The 20,640-nt window shown below is 41.6% G+C and overlaps 1 protein-coding gene across 3 annotated transcripts in view; it reads left to right on the top strand.

Moving 5' to 3' along the window:
- Positions 1-20,640, top strand: part of fam189a1 (family with sequence similarity 189 member A1) — a 92,710-nt gene that overhangs the window by 35,732 nt on the left and 36,338 nt on the right. For 2 of the 3 annotated variants that reach the window (XM_037094496.1, XM_037094497.1), the window contains exon 2: positions 6,314-6,370. In XM_037094496.1, coding sequence (XP_036950391.1) covers positions 6,314-6,370 — 57 coding nt within the window. Of the gene's footprint in view, positions 1-524; positions 580-6,313; positions 6,371-20,640 lie in introns of those variants that run through there. The other variant, XM_037094498.1, reaches the window with a different exon arrangement.

Genomic DNA, 20,640 nt, shown 5'->3' with positions numbered 1-20,640 from the left:
GAGAGCTTCCCCCACTTTTCAGTAAGGTTCGGTCTCTGCTGCGGTGGTGATCATCCTACCATCAGTTTGTGAGTGTTATCGTTTGATTGCACCCTTATATCTACATCAATATGATGTGGCGTGAATGTTAAAATCTGTTTCTTTGCTCTTTATAATGGATGAAAGAAGGCACATCACCTGCTCAATACGTCTACATCAATATCAGCAGGAGAAATTGAATAAATGTGTGAGACGTGGCTGGATGAGAAAAAAATCACTTTGGACTCAGCACAGACACTCACTTTGCATATTTGACCCTCATCTGTTTAGTTTTTTATACTCTTATGCTTTTATACAGATCCCTGGTTGGGTTTTGTTATTTACTGTTTTGTTTTAAGCTCTGTCCTCATGTGTCATGTTTCATTTGTTCCCTTTGTCTCTCTTTGCCGCCCTTTTTGCTCCTCACCTGTGTGCTATCAGTTAATCACCCTTTATTCAAGTCCTTGTCTCCCACTCGCCCTTGTGTTCCCGTGTCTCCCTGTCACATCTTCCTGCCATGTGTTTCCATCTTTTCCTTCCTGACACCTTGCGTTGTCCCAGGTTTGTACTGGTTTGCTTTTGCTCTTGGTTGTCAACTTGGTTGTCTTTTGTTGTGTCAATTTGGGGATTTTTGTGGTCAAGTTTACCTGCCTGCCTGTGTGTCTTGCGTCTGGCTTCCCTTTGTTTAACCGGGGCATCAGCTGAAAAAAGTCCTGATAATTGTTAAAATAACCTGGGTTTTGTGGGTTGAAGTGTAAAACAAGCAGTGGTGTGTTGCTCCAGGTGTCCCGCTGCTATCATCCACTTCTCCTCCTGAAGAGAAAGTTGGCCCACATATATAAAATCTAAATGCAAATCAAGATGTATTGTTGAAACACAAAAGCTGATCTGTGGTTTGAAGAAACAAATGCATGTTAGGATGTTAGAAAGGACCCAAATGCAAGACATGACAGCAGTTTGAAAAGACAAAAAACACTACACTACTGCAGCTTCATCCCCAGGCCGTGATACTCCTGAACTCACCTTCAACAACACTCAAAGCTCCATGAAACAGATAATAAGCAAGGACTCAAGTGCTCAACATTATTTAATTTTTTTAATCCTTTTTTTTTTCATTACAAACTACTACTGTACCTTGTAAATTGACCTTGAGAAGAAGCAGGCTGGGGCAAATCAGAAGCACTAAGAGAAATACAAAAAACTGAGCTGATAACAAACTGGAACGGCAATGAGGAACAAAAGTACAGATACTGATGAGACACGAGGAGAAACAGAAGGTTTTGGGAATGGATGTAGATAACCTTATAACTGAAAGAGACTCAGAGATAAATTGACTAATGAAACACAGGTGAACACAGAAAACGGGGGAGCAAAGACAAAGAGAGGAAAGGAAAAACATGACACACAAGAAGAGTCTTTTTCAGCAGAAAAGAGGAAATAACTATAATAATAATAATAATTAAATCAAAGTCCAGGACCGTGACAATATTTAACAACATGCATCAATCATTTTCAGTCCTTTTGGATTTGGATTTATGGATCTTCCCATGCGATCCATAAATACCCAAAGTGAATAATGTGATCTCAAGTTGCATAACTATGAAAATCTCTTCAGAGAGAGAGAGAGAGAGAGAGAGAGAGAGAGAGAGAGAGAGAGAGAGAGAGAGAGAGAGAGAGAGAGAGAGAGAGAGAGAGAGAGAGAGAGAGAGAGAGAGAGAGAGAGAGAGAGAGAGAGAGAGAGAGAGAGAGAGAGAGAGAGAGAGAGAGAGAGAGGCTTGTTATAGTGACACAACATCTTCTGGACTCGTTGTCGCAGTGCCTGACACGGGTACAGAGGGGGGTGACTGTTACCTGCAGACACGCGGGAGCAACACAAGCCTCCGTCTCCTGCTGCAGTTTTCACCAGGTTGAACAGAGCTGAGACAGCAGAGAGACATCATTCGTGTAGCTGGATGTCACCTGCAGCTCTTACATATCCGCCTCACGTCCTCTGTGCATAGGTGACAGAAGTTTAGAAGTGAGCTGTTTGTTTCTTAGGAAGCCACATTTCTTTGTTGAGGCTGTTCTTTGCTTGTTTTAATTAACTGTGCAACATATCATCTTCCTATCTGGAATTCCCTAATAGTGCATATTGGCAAACTGTTTTGTTAAAAACAAATTATCACTCATGCCGTCTTCCTCCGTCTGAACGTTATGCTCTAGTGCCTGTTTCTTTACGACCCCCCTCCTGAAACAACCTAGTTGCCAGAATACCACAGATATAGTGAAACTTTACATTTCTTTAGGTTCAATTTTCATCATTGTGTTGCATCATTTTATCTTTTGACAGCATCCAGTTAGGTTTCAGCACTAAAACCATGTCACATTTTGGCTTAGAATCCATGTTTTGGTCGTCACAAACACGACTGGAAATCGTCCTGAGATCTCCTTGAAAAACTCCAGTGGTTCCACATGAAATGCCACGCCAATGAATAAAAGGTCCACCATCCTCGAGTCATTCTCTATACGGACTTGTGCCTCTATCACAGCTGTGACACCTAACAAAGCCGCTAATTAACTTTGTTTTGACCTGCTTGTTTTTGGACGTATTTGATCGTTTTCAGTAGGGTGCCTCAGATATACCCGGTCGTTTCATAATTACAAATGTTGAAAGGCAGTCTTGAACAGCAGTCACTGGCTGCCAAGACTCCACCACCATCCTCCTGATATGAAAGTCAGGTCATAAACATATATTGTGACCCTGAAATGGCACGTTTTGTAGAAATGTCTATGTAGTACGTTGCTCTACCCTGCTTCATGATAAAAGAGACAGGAAATCTCACTCTCTACAATATAGGACCTTTACAAGTCATACTGTTACATTGACATGTTAATAAAAATGATTTGCTTATTTGGCATTGGGTGCTATGTATTTTTTGATGATGAGCTCTATGTCTCCACAAAAGAATTACTTGCTTGGTGGAAACAGTTATTGCAGGTTTTTTGATGTTTTTGTAGAATTTTCTGCTAATTCTAAAACGACAAAAGAGCACCGGCTCTATCCTTTACTCCCAATCTCTATCTGTCTGGCATGCGTGTGTGTGTGTGTGTGTGTGTGTGTCTGCTCAAATGAAATATTGACGTCCCGTTTGCCGGGTCCTGTGAGAATCAAGGTGAGTGAAGAAGTGGAAGATTGACTAGAGAGTGGAAAGAGATGGAGAGGCAAATAGAAACGAGAAGGCTGGATAGCGAGCAGTGAAAGTGAGTGTGTGAGTGCAGAAATACACTGCGACTGTGTGGGCGCAGTGCAGGAGCAAGAAATACAGAGATGGAGTGCGATACGGGGTGAAATTGGAAAGGGAAGGATGACAAAATTGCAAGAGAGGGAGTAGATATCAAGAAAGTCAGTGTAGAGAAGGAAGGAGGAGAGCAGGAAATGGGGAGAGCATGTTGGTGTTTAATGGAGGGTGAAAGGCAGAGCGAGACCACGGAGGAATAGAGCGCTGGAGGCTATGACTACCCTTTGTTCACACACGTTTCGAGCATACGCGGATTCACACCTACAGTAGCGAGGACTGTAAAAATGCAACACCACACGCACCCAGAGTGAAACGTGCTGAGAAAACCAATAAGTACTTTTTTTTTTTTTTTTTCAAAATCTAAATCTGCATTAATCAAGTGTTTTATTTGGAAAAAAATCTGTTTTTTCTTTAGACAAAAGACAAACACTAGAATTGTTCTGATTTAAATCAAACAGACGGATCAATAATAGGATGGGAGTAGTCGATATGAGAGGGAGCCACAGATTTCACACCAGGATGGGTCTAGATAGCTTGAATTGTTTCATTACGAGCTGCAGGGGGAGCTGGTTCCAGGTAGACGGAGCACAAAATCTAAAAGCAAATCAGTGCTAATGGAAAAACCTGGAGCACCAATAAGTCCCGAGAGATAGTCTGATGGAGTCTCAATGGTAGTAACACGAGATGCGTTTTCAACGAGTCCTGTCAGATGAATGACGCAACACTTTCTCCTGTAGATGCCCTCGAGAACAACATGTCAGTTTGGTTAGGTTTAGGTGAAAGAAAATGACTTGGTTAGGTTGGGGGAAGATCATGGTATTCATTTAAAAGACCAGTTGTTATGGTAAGGGGACCGCTGGGTTCTTTTCAGGTTAGAGTTTCCTGTAACTAACTATTAGGCAGGAGAATCCTGAAATCAGCTTGTTGTTTGTTGGGGTTATTTGTCAGCAATTCTCATTGAAGTCAGCACTGAGACCAGATGGTCTACTTTCAGCAGCCCTTGTGTTCGATTTCAGCCACTGGCTGTATATATATATATATATATATATATATATATATATATATATATATATATATATATATATATATATATATATATATATATATATATATATATATATATATATATATATATATATATATATATATAAAATTGACTTGCTTAGTTCTTTTGTAGGTTGTGTAAGGAGTGAATCATCCTTGCGAGAAACTGGGAACATATAAGAATAGCTTGTGAAATCCTTATCAACTGTGGATAAATGTAGCATTGAATTCTCTATAACCTCTCAAAACCACAGAATCACGTTGCTCACTTGTTCCCTCAGCTGAAGAATCTGTAGACGACTGAGCCTGTGAACATGGAGACCGGTTGACAAAGAAATCCGCATCCACCCTGAAACATGGGTGACAAATCTGATGACAGATGGGCTCAGAATCACCAAACAGGAGCAATAACTCCCACCTGATCGCTGCATTAGTCAGCACATCATGTAGGAGATGATCTCTTCAGAGAGTGTTTATCAGAGAAACCAAAGAAGAAGTGAATCCCATATTGAAAGTATGTGTTTGTGTTCCAGAGTGACAATTTTGATATATCACAGCTTTGATTTTATCTTTTTAGAGTGTTTGCCATCATTTTACCTGGTATTGATCAAACTGTCTTGGCCCAAGTCCTTGCAATTGAGATCTGGGAACGTGGCAGAGGATACAGTGAAGTATGGTGGGGCAAGAAACAAGTGGTCAGACGGGTCATACTGCACGGACTATAAACAGATCGGCCGGATTATTCAAAACACTTATATTGGAGGCGAAACAAAAAGCGAGGTCTCCTGAAATGTATTTAATGTCTACTCACATACACAAAGCGTCCTAACAAGTCTAACATCAACAGCCATGCTAACAGTTGTGTAAGGCTGAATGTCGGCAGTGTTGCGGAAAGATACAACTTTTCAACTTTCCCCCATCCAGCACACAACGTCAGCTACATGGCTACCGCTACCGACCTGGCTGCAGAGTGAAAGCAAGGTTTAAATTGAAACAATCTACACATGGATGCTTTCATATTTCTGCAACAATGATACTTACAGCAGGTGTAATGATAACTCTGTTCAGCTTCTTCATTAATTATGTCTTATTTAACCTTTTAAGCCCCAAGCCAGGATTAGGGTGATTCCTGAAGTTTGATGTTTAGTTGTTTATTTGAGGTTTAGGGTAAGAGTTAGGGGTTAGGGTTAAAAACGCCAGGGTCCCCCAGTTAAAGGGTTAAGCCAATTAGTGCAAAGGATTTAGTCATCTGGGGCTGATGGGGTTATTTTGGTTTTGGATGATCCAGTCATTAAACCTCAAAAGTGTTAGACCAGGTGGTGGTGCTGGATGAAAAGTTATGGGATCACCAGAGTTCTTACTCTGAGTGAATATCTGTGCCAAACATGAATGTCTGTGCCAAACTTTATCACTATCCATCAGGTAGTTGTTCAGATATTTCACTAAAGGCGCCAACTTTGTGGGATGATAGAGGAAACGTCAGGGAATCAAGTCAGCAAGGTTTGTCTTCTGGATTCAATGAATGTCTGTACAAATGTCATGTCAATCAATCAAAAGGTTGTTTGGATGTTTCAGTTTGACCAAAAGTTTCAAATGACAGATTGGCGATGCCATCATCAGAGCTGAGTCACTGGAAATGGCTAGAAATGGAGCGAGGCACATGGCAAATGCTTTTATTATCAAGCTAGATCATTTGTCCTTGTGTCATTAGATTAGTGGGTTGAACATGATTTCAAACATGGATCAAAGGCCAAGTGCACTGTAAAAGCATTTGCTCATCATTACCACAAAGGACTGACAACCCTAATTATCATTTCTTTGATCGCAGCCGTTATCTTGCTGATGACACTGTCAGGGAAACTGGCCAAAACTACAATAATGATATCTCTTTACTTCATCGTTTGAATATGTGTAATGTGAACATCTGTCAGTCCTTGTTTCCACTTACTCACAGCATCTGTTTTCTCTCCCAGGTGCTGCTCTCCGGACTGATCGGAGTGGTGTCGTGGAAGAGGCCGCTCTCTCTGGTGGTGAGTGCTTCCCTGAACAAAGCAGTCATACCCATTATGATGATGGGATGAAGGGAGATGTGACAATTTGCGAAACACATACTTACATACTGAAAACAGATTACAATACACACCACGTGAGAATACAAACAATGACAAAGACATTATTAACTGCTGTGTATGATTACCTGAGATGAGTACAAGTAGTCCTCGGGCTGTCATCTCAGTTTATCGACACAGTGCTGACAAAGCCAAGCCTTTTATTTTTTTTTGTTACACTTGTGTTGTATCAGCAGTATAAACTGTTTCTGTCTGTGAACACTGTCTCAACTTTGGGGCATGTTGAGGTTGTGTTAAAATCTGTTGTAAGTTTTCACAGCCACTGACCTGGAAAATACAGGAGCAAAGTCAGTGCTGAGTCTTGGCAGTCTTCACTTTTCTTGTGTCTCCAAGAAACAGATGAATAATTGTTGAGCTGTGTTACTCAGTTCAGAAAACATATAGCATCACTGTGGATCGAAACCCCTGTGCTGCCATGTACACAGGGCGCTCTGAACTCAGATCACAGGATGTTGTATCTTTAGGTTTCTTAAGGTGCAGAGACACTGACGATATATGTATAATTCAGAACAGGATGCCTCAGCTCACCATTTGCTTTTACTTTCTGGTCTTGCAGTGTTGCTTTACATCTGAGTAGTGAAATGTTTAATTCCAAACAGCTGGGAGTCGTCCCTCTGCCATAACAGAGCTTGAAAACTTTTAATTGACCATGAGGTACTGCATATAGTAGCCCACACTCCCTTTATCTGCACGTTATGATATGCTGCATAACATAAATCACTCTTTTTTTTCCTGCTTTGCACTACAGAGAGACATACAGTGCATATGCAGCATGGTTGCGCTGAAGATGATGATCTCTGTCTACAGATCTTTCCAAAAGCAGAGATCGGGATTGGTGTGCAGGACTAATAAGCCCGCGCCCGATTCTGTTTCAACATTTTTTTAATGCCATACATAATCTTGTCTCTGCTGCTACACCGCATCACGGTGGATCCCTTCCCTCTCACTGCATATCGCTCGTCTCACTCCCTTTAGTTTTATCACCTTGCGTCTATTCACGTTTCTGCTCCCCTTCCCCCCATCGTTTCCTCGCATTTGTGAAATGTTAGACCGCAGAAAAAAGATCTGAATCATCTCAGCTCTTGGGGATCAAAGGAACCATCCCATTATTGAGGTGTGAGTAGAAATTGGTCACACTTTATGCTCTGTAAAAGAGTTAAATCCTCTTACCTCTCTTTCCTTAAAATGCATGACTAAATTACTGGAATAGTCTTCACCTGCCAGCGCGCAGAGATGTCAGTCTGTGGACACCGCTTCCCGTCGTTAGAGGGGTCTAACAGCTAGTATCTGGCGGGGTTGTTGTTACTGTAGCATGTGATATTCAAGCTTCTCCATTGCTGGCCTCAACCCAGCGCTGACTGGCAGGTGACTAATACACCGCCTGGACGCTGTAAGCCCTGGCAACCATCTGCCCGCTGTGGGTGGCCATGGTGATTTGTTATTACTGGCGTTTCTCCAAACAGTTTAAGTAAGCTTGTTAAAGACTGACTTACTTGAGGCTGGTTTCTTGTATGATAAAACAAGCTCCAGAGGTTAAATGTCTGATGACGGCTGCTAAATGATATCAGAATTTAATACTGAAAGGATCACTCTATAAGTAGATGGACAAAGGATTCATTTGCAACTCTTTTTAAGTCATTTATCAGCCAAATACTTGAAAGATTTTTAACTTGTAGTCTCTCAAGTGTGCTTTTTATTGTTTTGTGATGTTGTATATTGATTGTCTTGTTGTTAGAACAGTTGGTCAGACAAAATTAAAAAGCAAAATGAAAGCTTTGTTGCCTTAGTTCATTAAAAGTGAGCCAAACATAGACAGAGGCAGGTTGAACAACAAATATTGAGCATTTTAAAATGAAAAATCAAAAAATCCAAAATGCAGGTAACAAAAAGGCAACAAGAAGAAATCCAGAAAACTAAACAGTAATGCAAAAATGGAGGTCAAACCATAAAGCCATTGGGGACAAATTTGGAACATGAGGAACAGACACAGAATAAAAACAGAGGAACTGAGGGAGAGTAAAGGAAAAACAAACTTGGAACTGTACTGGAAAACAGACAAAGACAGGAATTGGAAAGTAAAACATGACACATGAGGATAAGCTTCCAACAAAGAACAGTAAATCAACTGAACTAAGACCCTGGGACCATGACAACTGCTTCAGGAAATTGGTTTAGAAAAAATGTTAATTTGCTTTTTTGCAGAGAGTTAGATTGACACCACCACTCCACTCTCATATCTGTCTGATTAATTGATTATTTTAGCTTAGCACACAGAATGTAAACACAGAGAAACAGCTAGCCTGGATGTCTCAGAGGGTAACAAAATCTACATCCAATATGAATTTTAAAAGTTGACTTTTAAAGAAATCGAAGAGTCCGACTTTAGTTGGTAATTTTAAGGTAATCGGTTTATGTATTTTTTTTAAAATTAATTATTTAATTAGGAAAAGTGACGTGTAAAAACATAGTATGTTTGTGTGTGTGTTTTTACACCTCAGACTCTTTCTTGGCCCAGTACAGCAACTTCCGGGTGTCTCCGCTTGTTGCCTGGCAACCATATGGCGACGTCAAGGCTTTAGGCCAAGTTGTTGCTGACTGTGTCTTTATATTGGAGCGATGGGTAGAAGAACAGGGTATTCTCATTTATTGGCAAGAAGGCAATGAAAATAAATGCAGTGTTTATATTTCCTTTTACGGTTTAGTGCAGTTAAATTGTTAATGTTTTCTTATTTCATGACATTTTATAGACTTAACGATGATTCATTAAGTCATTTACGAAACACAACAGGCAAATCAGTCACAAAAATAATTGTCTGCAGCCAGAAAAAAAAGTCTGAAATATTAAGATGGATCTCTGTGTCATCTTTATATGCACACCATAGTATTAGAGTGACAGATATGAGTTATGATTAGAAAAAAGCGAGACAGGGCATAGAGAGGACGGCTTGTGCAACATCGCTGGTTATGACACACTGCAAGCAAGTCAGCGTGTGACACCTATCTCAGCGTCTGATGGGTGAAGAATGGATGTTTATATGGAGAAACAGATTGTGGGTGGAGAAGACGTTTTGAATATGAAATTCCTTCTCCCCCAAACTCTGCTTGTAAACTCTGCATCAAAAAACGTGTTGAAGTATTGCGCTCAGCAGGAAGGAAGCGTCCACCTACCTGAAATGAGCTCATAAACATTGTAGTTTTCCATCCAGTCAGGTCTGCTGCGGTAACATCGTGGCAGATTTACTCGGTATCAGTCGGAGACAGGAGAAAGACAAGACTACCTGCAGTCTTCTGCTGTTTGTGACTGTGATGGATTATGTGTTTAGAGAGAGAGACAGAAAGACAGAGAGCGAGTTAGAGGGCAGTAAATCCTTGTTTGGCCTGTCGGGAAACAAGACGCCGATAGTCTGCGGTATGGAGAATTAGTCTCAGGAAGTCTCCACTGTTGTTTTTATTAGTTTGTTCTCATATTTGCTTCTATTGGGGAAAAGGGAGCAGTCTCACCTGTAGTATCTTATCTCTATAGACGGAAACAACCAGGTTGTAAGTCAAGTTTCCACTCATTTATTTTCTGTCATCAAAACAGTGACTAGAATGACTATGATTCAAGCCCACATTACTGATATACACCCAGTATTTTAGTTTACACATATATCTGTTTGCCAGTTTCATTCATAAAAAAAAATACATACTCTGTAGTGAAGGGATTCTTCTCTGGACTGAAGTGCTGCATGGAGACATTTAAATAATGGAGAGGTACAGCAGTGTTGAGGTGAAACGGTCACTGCACATGTGAGGTGTCAGACAGCGAGAGAGTGGAACGTGTGCAGCTATTCGACATTCATGTTTCCACAGGGATGGGAGAACAAGTTGTCCTTTAGTGACAGAGTGCGGGGCTCTGAAGCTGAGCAACGGTCTGACAGCCACGCAGGGCTTCCCTGCACAACTGACTGTGTGTTTGTGGGGACTGTCACTGTTTTTCATCAAGCTTTTTTTCTGGTGGACAGTAGAATTATGTTCCCTTTTATCGAGCATACACCAATGAGTGCTTCTGTTTATGTTACATTTTGAGATGCGGTAAATTAGCTTGTGTATGCCCTTTATTCAGCTGTGGGTAAACTTACTGTACAGAGGCGATTGACTCTTTTCCCACTGCCAGTTGACAAGTTTGCCTTTAGTTTTCACTCTCACACTCTCATAAATGCGCCAAAAACATGTTACAGTAGAAAGCACCACGAAGGCCAGGCACAACGGTACAATGAGTACTTCTCTTTATCTTTTCACTTCATACTCTCTTTTCGAAATCAATGTCGACTGAACAATGTTCAAGTGCTGCTTGAATGGAGACGGGTGGGCAATGGTGGTGTCCACCACAGCAGTCATAGAACCTGAGATGATTGCAGATTTTACCACAATGTTTGTAGTAATAAAAGGGCAATCCCCTCTTTCAGTAATGTTATAGTCTAAAAAATATTTTAACATATATAAATGCTTTCACCAGCTGATTAGAACTTATGTAACAAGCAGAGGAAACATTGTTTTACCAAACTCTCTATACTCTACACGCGTCAGAAAAATAATTCCAGTTCATTGCTGCTCTTGCCTTCCACCATAATGCATTAATCACCTGAGCTGCAAAGGTTTATCTCAGCGCCAGTGAGTGTTCGACCTAAACTGCATGCCCCGAGAATATTAAACCTGCTTCTCAGCTGGGAAAACCTCTCTTCAGTGCTTGACTCTCTTTGTTTTCAATGGAAATGAGACCCTGTTGTATGTTCCCAGGAGTGCTTCAAGCAAAGCATGTTTTCAGCTCTTATAACACCGTGGACACCTTGACAATGACTTAATTATAGCAAACAATAGCCATGACCAGCGACTCTTGAACTGAGAACTGTCGGTTAAAACAGAAGCTTTCAGTTGTCAGAGAAGCAATATTTTTCCCAAAACAGCCACTTTGGTGTGGCGCGCTGACTTATCCATTAACCTTCTGATTGACAGGATGGGCCCAGAGCATGTTTCTGACCTGATCCGAGGGACGTACACATCCCTCTGCTGCCTGCTCATCCAGGCTTAGGACACTAAAACCAATCATTCATGTTTGATCTGTAAAGATTAGAGGCTGCCAACATGCGTTGTCACCCCCATATTTCTCACACAATTAATCAATAGTCCTGCAGCATTCTCCCATACTGTGCTGCTAGACTGGATAACATGCACATACTGTACATAAAGGACTGTTGCTATCACAGTATATTTCAAATTATCCGCAGAATGTAAAGAAATCATTTTGATGTTATGATTTCTATGCATAGTGCAGAGGTAAGTCAGCATGCTAACCAGTTAGCCCCGGCCAATCCCAGTCCTGAGATCGAGTGTTAGCAGTTTAAACACAGACATCTCAACCTAGAGTCCGGGCTGAGCCAATCAGCAGTCAGCTTTGTGACATACTGCCCCGTATTTGTTCGACAGGTTTGCCAATTCTCATACATTGCTCCTTTAATCACCATTAAAAAAAAACAAAAAAACGTGCAAAAACAGATGTTACCAGCTCCTTTTGTGAGGAAAAATCAAAAATAGAATCATGCATATCCTGCCAGTCTTTACTAAATATTTTCTCTAAGTAAGGAAATCACTGCTACAGGGTAACCAAGGCAACCCTGAGGCAACGAGTTACGCAAACGGATTTGATTCAGATGTGAGGCTCTTAAGAATAATGCCTGAGTCTTTCAATGCGGCTCGCCACCAGAGAAAGAAATGGTGACATGGGACATAAGGAGGGAGGTTACGATCGCTTTGTGGAGTGTAATAAAGATTTGAGTTTTAGGAGTAGGTGTAAAAAAAAAAAACAAAAAAACAAAAACCCCAAAACAGGGTCATTTTTAAAAGATCGATTCTGGAAGAAATGCTTTAAGATTGCAGATATAACTGAAAGGCTGTAGAGAAACATCACACGTGTGTGAGGACTGAGCAGCGCCTGAGAGTGTTGACCCTTCTGGCATACACGTGTGTGTGCATGTTTATCTTAGATCAGCTCCTGAAAGAGTGTGTGTGTGATTTACAGTATCATTCCTGTGACATGCGGATGGCTGGAGATTTCCTGGGGATAAATCTGAGTCCACAAACACACACACGGCTCGAGCCCACTGTATGGTCAAGCTTGCCTCCTCTTTTAAACAATGAAGACCCCCCCCAACACACACACACACATGCACACGCTCTCCCCACTCCACTCCAAATATCAAGCTAACGATACACACAAATCACATCACGTACACATCGTAACCGTAGACTTTCCATTACGATCACATAACTGCAGAAGGGCCAGCAGGACATCGGTGAAAGGTTTTACGAGGGGCTCTCTGTGACAGCCTGTGACCCTGTCAGGCCGTAAATATTACTGTAGCTGATGAAAGGGGGAGAGAAAGAGAGGGAGGAGGGGAGATGGCACACTGACTGATTGCGATGAGGAGGCAGACATCTCTACATAGACCGGTGGAATAAAGATTTATAATCAGACATCACAACAACAAAAAAAACCCAAATGACACAGTTTGCGAGTTCCGCTTTTTCACTTTCAATTAATGAAATGATTAACAGGATGTGCTTCAGACCAGTATAGGTGGAGACAGTCTAGCCCAGTTTTACCCTCCAATACTTGAGCATTTTTCATTCAGACCTAAATGGACAAATTAATCCTCTAAGTAGGAGTGAAATTAGCCCATTAGCAGCCTCTCTTCCTGGCTCTGTGGCCTGCGGGATTGGTTTGTGTGCATTTTTTTTTTTTTTCCTGAGCCTGCCTGAGCTATAAGTGGTCTAACTTATTGCCTTGGGCCCCTGTTTTTCTGGCCCCAGACACACAACGTTGGACTCCTTCTTAATCCTAAATCATTTGGATGTTCCCCTCCCATTTTTAGTTGGCCGTTTCCATGTAAGCACACAGTCAGTTCAGTAATGTGTGTATTTCCAGAAAAGTCATCAATACAAAACTGTGACTAGCGCTTTGTGTAAACAGATGTTAGTCAGTCACATGATAAAAGGGAGTATTTTTAAAGATATTTGTGAACATACAGTAAACAAGGGATGTTCTCTGGTTTATACGCCTACCACTATCATGCCCTCTGAGACTAGTATAATATCTTTAATTCATGAATAGCTTATGAGAAACAGAAGCTCTGTGATGAGAAACTGCAGCTTTTAGTCTTCGGCGGTTTGGTTGTCTTTTGATCGTAATGAGCCCACAGCGGATTATTTATAGTAGTGTTGTTCATAGTACGTGTTAATGTAAATTCAGAGGTGGGTGGTGACGTGATTGTAGGGCTGTGCACATGTGAGAAAATTATAGTTTGCAGCTGTATTTCTATTTTTTCTTTTGCAGGTGTGGGGATATAAATTGCATGGAAAGATGATTATTACTGAACATAGAGAGAAAATAGTCATACAGTTCATTCACACTTGATTATTTCACCTGCTTGCTGTCTTTAAAAAAAAAACAAACTTAAAAAATAGAGAAAAATATACATCAGCTGTTATGTTTTATCAATTTGAAGGCAAAAGACATGTGAATAAAAAAGGCGAGGAACCAGTTATTTTTATCTGTAATGACCGTCGATAGCCGAGCACCTGTAATTGGGAACACCAGCTTGTCATGGTTTCAGCCTCTCCTGAGCATGAAACAGGAGCTTAAATGAAAGAAAGAGATTAAAGTGATTCAAAATGAATGAGTCAGAATGTGATCCCTTCAGTTTGATAAGATTTGGGGAGCCTCAAAGACTAAATCATTTTATTCAATTTACGTTAGTAGATGGCCAATCCAAAATTACCCTGCTCGGCCATTGGAAGTCTCTGGTGGGCGTTGTTATGATTCTTGTGAGACCCGCCCGACTTCGCCTATAAATTATTTCATTCGTTAGTTGCATTCTCTACACCCGACTCAAATTATTAACTCATTGAGTAGTTCTGGTAATGTCTGTTTTTCTTGCAGTTCTGATACAGTGGTTTATCAGTAGTTTCCCCAGTAAACACACCAACCCCTTTGGCATCAACGCATCAAAATTTCTGTCAGACTTATTCAGTTTTTTCAATCAGAGATGTAGTAGGGCAGATCTTACAAATTAAGTCTGGTAGGATATATAATCACACCTCTGGTGCACTGAACTTTGAAAACCCAACTCACTTTGGCGTGTTTCTCACTCAAACTTGAGTCTGGCAAAGGAATTGTCTTGCTCGGTTTATGCGTGGGATGTGTTAGAAGATCATATATCAAGTGCTTATTTAAGACCTCTTTACACAGTTCTCCACTGAAATGAAGTGTCAGTGGGCATGACTATCAACAAACCTATGAAGCTAACCAACATGTTACGAAGTTTCACTTCATTATTTTAGCTATCAAATAGGAATGGCTGCTATTGCCTGCCACTGTCCGAAACTTTTTTTTTTTTTCAAATAACAAGAATTTTACAGTGATAAATTGATCAAATTGGCTGGAAAGCAAAATAGGCCGTGTCCCAGCCAGTACCTGCAGTACTGCATATGTGGCTGTGAACATTTTAAGTGTCAGAATAATATGTCCAAAAATCCGATGCATTACTGTGGGTGAATCTAACAAACCACAAGGTCAGTTTATACACATTATGTGCCAGAGCCCTGCCAAAGCATCCAGTTTGTTGTACACACAAACTCACATAAAGGAATTCACACGTCTATTGTACAGTGAAAAAGAAAAGGATGAAAAGACTTGTTTTTCCAGTCAGTCCAAAATATGACTCTTCAAAAGTTTCAAATGCCGTATTGACAGCATACGATAATAATAATTTCACAGCTGATGATGAATTCATTGCAGCCATTCAAAGCAGAGGCACACACGAAATGATGCTTGTGCTCTGCGCTCGGCTTTTGTTAACCAGCACAAATAGGCTCCACTTGCCTCTCCCTCCCGTCACACTGGTGCCAATCTCTGTCTCCAGCAAGCGCTTAGAACAGTGTGTGACATCGCAGTGATTGTGTTTTGGGCAAATAGAGGCATTAGAGGCAGGGTCCACCAGTTTATTCTCCACAGTTGACTGAACAACTAGTGCTCTGTGGTCACTTGTCAGGGACTCTAGACGTAATTGTGGTTTGCACACAATCATGTCAGCCATATTTCACAGCTGAGTGAGTTGATACCGCAGCAGTACTGCAGCCACTACTTCACAGCCCTGGCAGGCCTGGCTCATAGCTCACCCAGTGCTGGGTGCCGGAAGACACCTTTCACAGACTTGTGACCTTTGGTGTCAGCAGGAAGCACACATATGAAGCAAGGGCTGGTGGGACGGTATAATGTAGGTGTGCTTAAATCACACTAACCTGCGTTGATTCTGGCTTGATCGAGACCTCACCCTGAAGATACCTTTATGCCAGCACTGTTTGATGCTGCAGCAGCCTCCAAAACCTCAACCTCCTCCTTGTGTGCAAATAGTTTTGGTATCATTGAAAATTCAGTCTTCATCGACTCACTCTTATGCAGATGGAAAGTCTGGTGTAAATTTGTAGTCCACAAAACATTTCTGCAGCTTCACTGGCATAATCCAAATCTCCGGAAGCCCTGAGATCCCAAGTTGATTTGAAAACACCCACGGTCATGCTTGCGCACCCACTCCAGACAACGTGTGCGCTCACGCTTTGAGCTCAGCAGCTACAGTGAGGATTTTGGCTTTAAAAAACTGTCTAAATAATGTCAAGGTTGGATGGTACAAAACTACATTACACAGCTGTTCCTGTAGGCCAATAATTGGGGAGCAAACAGCACTATCTACTGTTACTGTGGGAGGGCAGCTGACTATGATAAACCACATCAATCTTCATTGCCTTTTGATCACTGACAGGGGGAAATGAAAGCTGAGAGCCTGAGTGTGAATAAATAGTAGAGCTGAAGTTTGTTTTTTATCTGCCACAAATTGATTGTTCACGAGGAGTAAAGAAGAGCTCCCGTGAGACTGGTAAAAGCAGTCCAAGCAATCCTGAAGCCATCGATTTCTATGACAAGTTAATGTGTACAGTGATATCAGAGCAACATGTATATCCTGGCATGGGAGATGTCAAGATACAATATACATGTATCGTCATGTCATTTTTAAGCTGTGCCCCATTATTTTTGGAAAAGACAACATACCTTGTTTGAAAACCTCCTCCAGTAGGGTTTTGCCTAATGTACAGCATGTGTCAGGCCTGTGTGTGTGTTCACATGTGGTTGTTAGAGATAATTAGAGCAAAGATGGCGTGGAGGGAGCTCTCATGCTCTCTTTGGCATAATTGCTTTCTGCTGCTACTGTTTGCTGCATTTTTTTTTACTTTTATTAAGTTATATTATACGGGACAGGCTCAGGCTAGCTGGTTAGCATGCTAACATCAGTAGACACCTCTGCAACACAACACATAGATGTCTTTGAGATAACAACACTGTTGATTTTTCACACTTTGTTGATAATATTAGGTTTTTTTGTGTGTCTGAACTATAAATTCTGGCTGTGTCTTACAAATTGCCCCTTTGAAATGACTCTTTATATTGATGTGTTATCACACAATGCAATCTAGAATACAGAAGACAGAACATGGTAGCATCTGTTATGGAGTTCCATCACGGTTTAAACCATGTAAACCTTCAGGTATTTTGCAGCCAGCTCCCCGTGTCAAAAATGTGTCCTTGTGAGGTCAAAATCAAGTCCTAGCCAAAACAAAAGCATAAAAGGGATTACCAGACTGAATCACAAAGCAGTAACGAAACAGCCATGCAGACTGAATTAGACAAAACCACTAAATGACTTTGACCTATTGTATCCAGGGAGGAACACTCTCTGTCCTTTGTATGTATTATCTTGAAATTATCAGGGGTGCAGCACTGGCAAGAGCAAAAGTCTGTGCAATTTGCATATTAGGCGAGCACACGTTTCCCTTCATCTTACATTTTGTATATAATTTGATAAGTAAATCCCTTTAGTAGATCGACGGTCTAAAAGCTGCCACTTCCACCTGCCATTCTGTGTAATTAGGGAGCTGTGAAGAGGCTCTGTTGTTGTTCCTGCCTCGAAGGTTTTAGTCCCACAAAGGCGCAACACATGCAGACATACACTGCAGCCAGAGACATAAAGCCAGCACTCAGACATATGCCACGATGCGCATACGCATCCACACATGAAGAATTCAGGCACACTGACACACACAATTTCAAATCGCCCTCTATTTCCATTATGTGTGTGGTGTGTGTGTGTGTGTGTGTGTGTGTGTGCGCATCTTCTGTCTCCCGCTTCCTTAGAGGCCTGTTATCCTCTGACTTGACCCAGATGGAGAGGCTTTTGACGGAGATATAGCTTACTGCCAACAGAGATGGGCCCCGCAGGACCACCTGTCAGAAGCTGCTAAAGGAAAACAGAGGGACAGGAAGTGTGTGTAGCAGACAGACAGAGGGAGAGAGAGAGAGAGAGAGAGAGATGAAAACAAAAGTGCATACGTGTATGAATGTGTGAGCGGAGTGTGAGGTGGTGTTTTGGGGTGGAGAGGCAGGGAACAAAGAACAAATCTGCAGGAGACTTTATTACACTTCCAACAGAAGGAAAACACTCAAAAATAGCTTTGGGACTGTGTTAGTCCCATTCACACGTTCTCTGTAGGATTTTACAAGGTTTTTGTCAGATTTTCTTTCCTTTTGGTTTGTTTTGCCTGAGCTGACAGGAGACCAGGAGGAGGAGAAGCCCTGCAATGAGAGTCACCCTGATGTGCTAATTCATGATTTTGGTTTTGTGCTCATGGGTACAGTTTAGCTGAACTGATTTAGAAACAATAAACGTAGAATATGTAACTTCATAAGGGGGCCTCTTTCTCAAAACAAAAGATGTTGTGTGGCGGACCAAGCGGAGCAAGGGGTGAAAGAGTCCGGATCAGAGCCCAGAACCTCTGGAGAATAAACACCTGGAGTCACATCAGATTCTGCTCTGATCCAGAGCTGTTTATGAACAGGATTACTTCTAAACTTTTGCATTTTGTAAATTATTTCTGGCACTAATTTACCGAGTGTTTACCGACCTGATTTTTGAATATCTGAACCGCACCAAAATGAAAGACAGTTTATTTTGATGTATTAAATGGGCAATACTGTGGAATTGTGGTAGAACAGACAGAAGGCCTCACACTTCCTTCCTCGACATAAAGGCCCTTATTTCTCTCAAGTTTCAACAGCAGTCTCACCCAGAGCTGTGCAATTAGGCATTTCGTTGTCTCCCGGTCCCTGTCACATCTTAAATGGTTTGGGGGAAAAAAACTAAAAAGTAACGTCATAAAAGATTTCTAGCATGAGATAGTGGCACTGCTGTGATGTGACCGTAGGCTCAGAAACAAAAGCAGACACAGAAGATTTTGGGTTTGTTTTGATACATTTTTACTTTGGTCCATGGCCAAGAAAAGAATATTTTCCCCGTTGCTAGGCAACATCCTCCTGCATCTTTTCAGCATCCTTTGTTAAAAAATTAAAATTCGTTTTTGGCTCAGCGTGAGTGTTTTTTGTGAATGTGTTCATGGTGATCTGACTCTGACTGTGTTTCTAGTAACAGAAATGTTAGAAGCTGCCTGCAGACAAATAATTCTTTGTTGCAGTGACAGCAGTGAGGAGTGTTTCTCATCCAATCACAATGCAGCATCAGCAGGAAATATTGTATAGTGACCTATGAACGTGTCTTGCTCGGAGACACTTCAGCAGGGTGGATGTCAGCCAACACGGAGGCGTCATCCTTCGCACTCCTGTTGATGAGTGACCTCTCGAAAGCCACCTCGCTGCCGGTCTGAATAAAGAGTGTGTGTTATTCCTTTGTATAGCAGGCAAACCAAAAGAGAGAGTGTGTGTGTGCGTGTGTGTGTGTGTGTGTGTGTGTGTGTGTGTGTGTGTGTGTGTGTGTGTGTGTGTGTGTGCGTGCCTGTGTGTGTGTGTGTCGCAGTTTGCCTGTCACCACTGGTCAGCTTGCATTAGCACTGCCACTCTTTGTCTCCCACTGCTCCTCGGATCACCTCCTCTCCTCTCCTCTCTCACACCGTGTGTCTGCCAAGAAGGCGCTCAAATGAGAAAAAGAATCAGGGCGTCTTTTCCAATAACCAGCCTCCCTCTTAAAAAGCTGAAAGAGGGAAGAAGGATCTTTAGAGCAGTGATTCTCAGCTCGCAGGGAAGCTTGCTGACACCACTCCCCCAGCAGTTTTACTGTGTTGTGTGAACTGTGTCAGATAAGAGGCTCGTCCTCAGGCGACGTGCCGCTACTGATACTGAGACCGTGCTGCGTTGTTACAGTACCACCGTTATATTCTGATTCGATCATTCCGAAGTTGGTGGATCGCTGCAGGCGTTCATAACTTGGTTTACCATTTTATTGTTACTCATTGTTTTTTTTCTTTTGTGTTTGTCTACATGGTGTTGGTTTGTGAAGTTCACTAATCCTCAAATAATCTTTAGATCTAGAAACCTTCATTAAAGGGGCTGTGTGGAACCTCTCTGTTGTGCTGGAAGCAGGTCGTTAGTTTAGATTACTGGACTCAATTTTTAAACTAATATTAGCTGCTGCTCTCTGTTTACGAAGCAGAGGGGCACTGACACGAGGCACATCCGCTTCGACTGTCATAGAAAATCTGACCCGAGTCCTTTCACTCTTCAAGTTAAACACAGTCCAGCGGCATTAAACCACTTTCGTCCACGTTATGTATGTAAATTGCTACAAACTGTTAGATAATGCCACTCTAAGTACTTATTTCAGCCCAAACCATAACATTTCGTCAACATAACAAGGTAGTTTTCGTAATTCAACCTAATCAGGAAAATCATGTACTTAGACCTTCATCGGGTTATCTTCTACCTGATAGCCTGATGAAGGTCTAAGTACAATGTTGCTGTCATTAAACTAAATCGCAAGTGAAGTGGACAGTGTGCAGGAGTCTTTTCCCCGATTTTGTCGGCCTACGGTCTTGCAGCTGCAATCTGTACCTCAACCTAATGAAAACGTATGATATCTTACACATCATAAAACTGATTTCTAGCAATGATTCATAATGTGGCATCAAATCAGAAAACTCTTCCATGTGTTTCTAGATGCCATTTACAAACAACTTAATTTTGTGATTACCTTTAGTCAGTCTTATTGGTCATGGAAGGTGGCTGGTTTTAAAAC

This window comes from Acanthopagrus latus, chromosome 4 (assembly GCF_904848185.1).
Source record: "Acanthopagrus latus isolate v.2019 chromosome 4, fAcaLat1.1, whole genome shotgun sequence".
Lineage (NCBI taxonomy): Eukaryota > Metazoa > Chordata > Actinopteri > Spariformes > Sparidae > Acanthopagrus > Acanthopagrus latus.
Note: the sequence above shows the minus strand (reverse complement) of the source record. Positions and strands in the feature narration are given on the sequence as shown.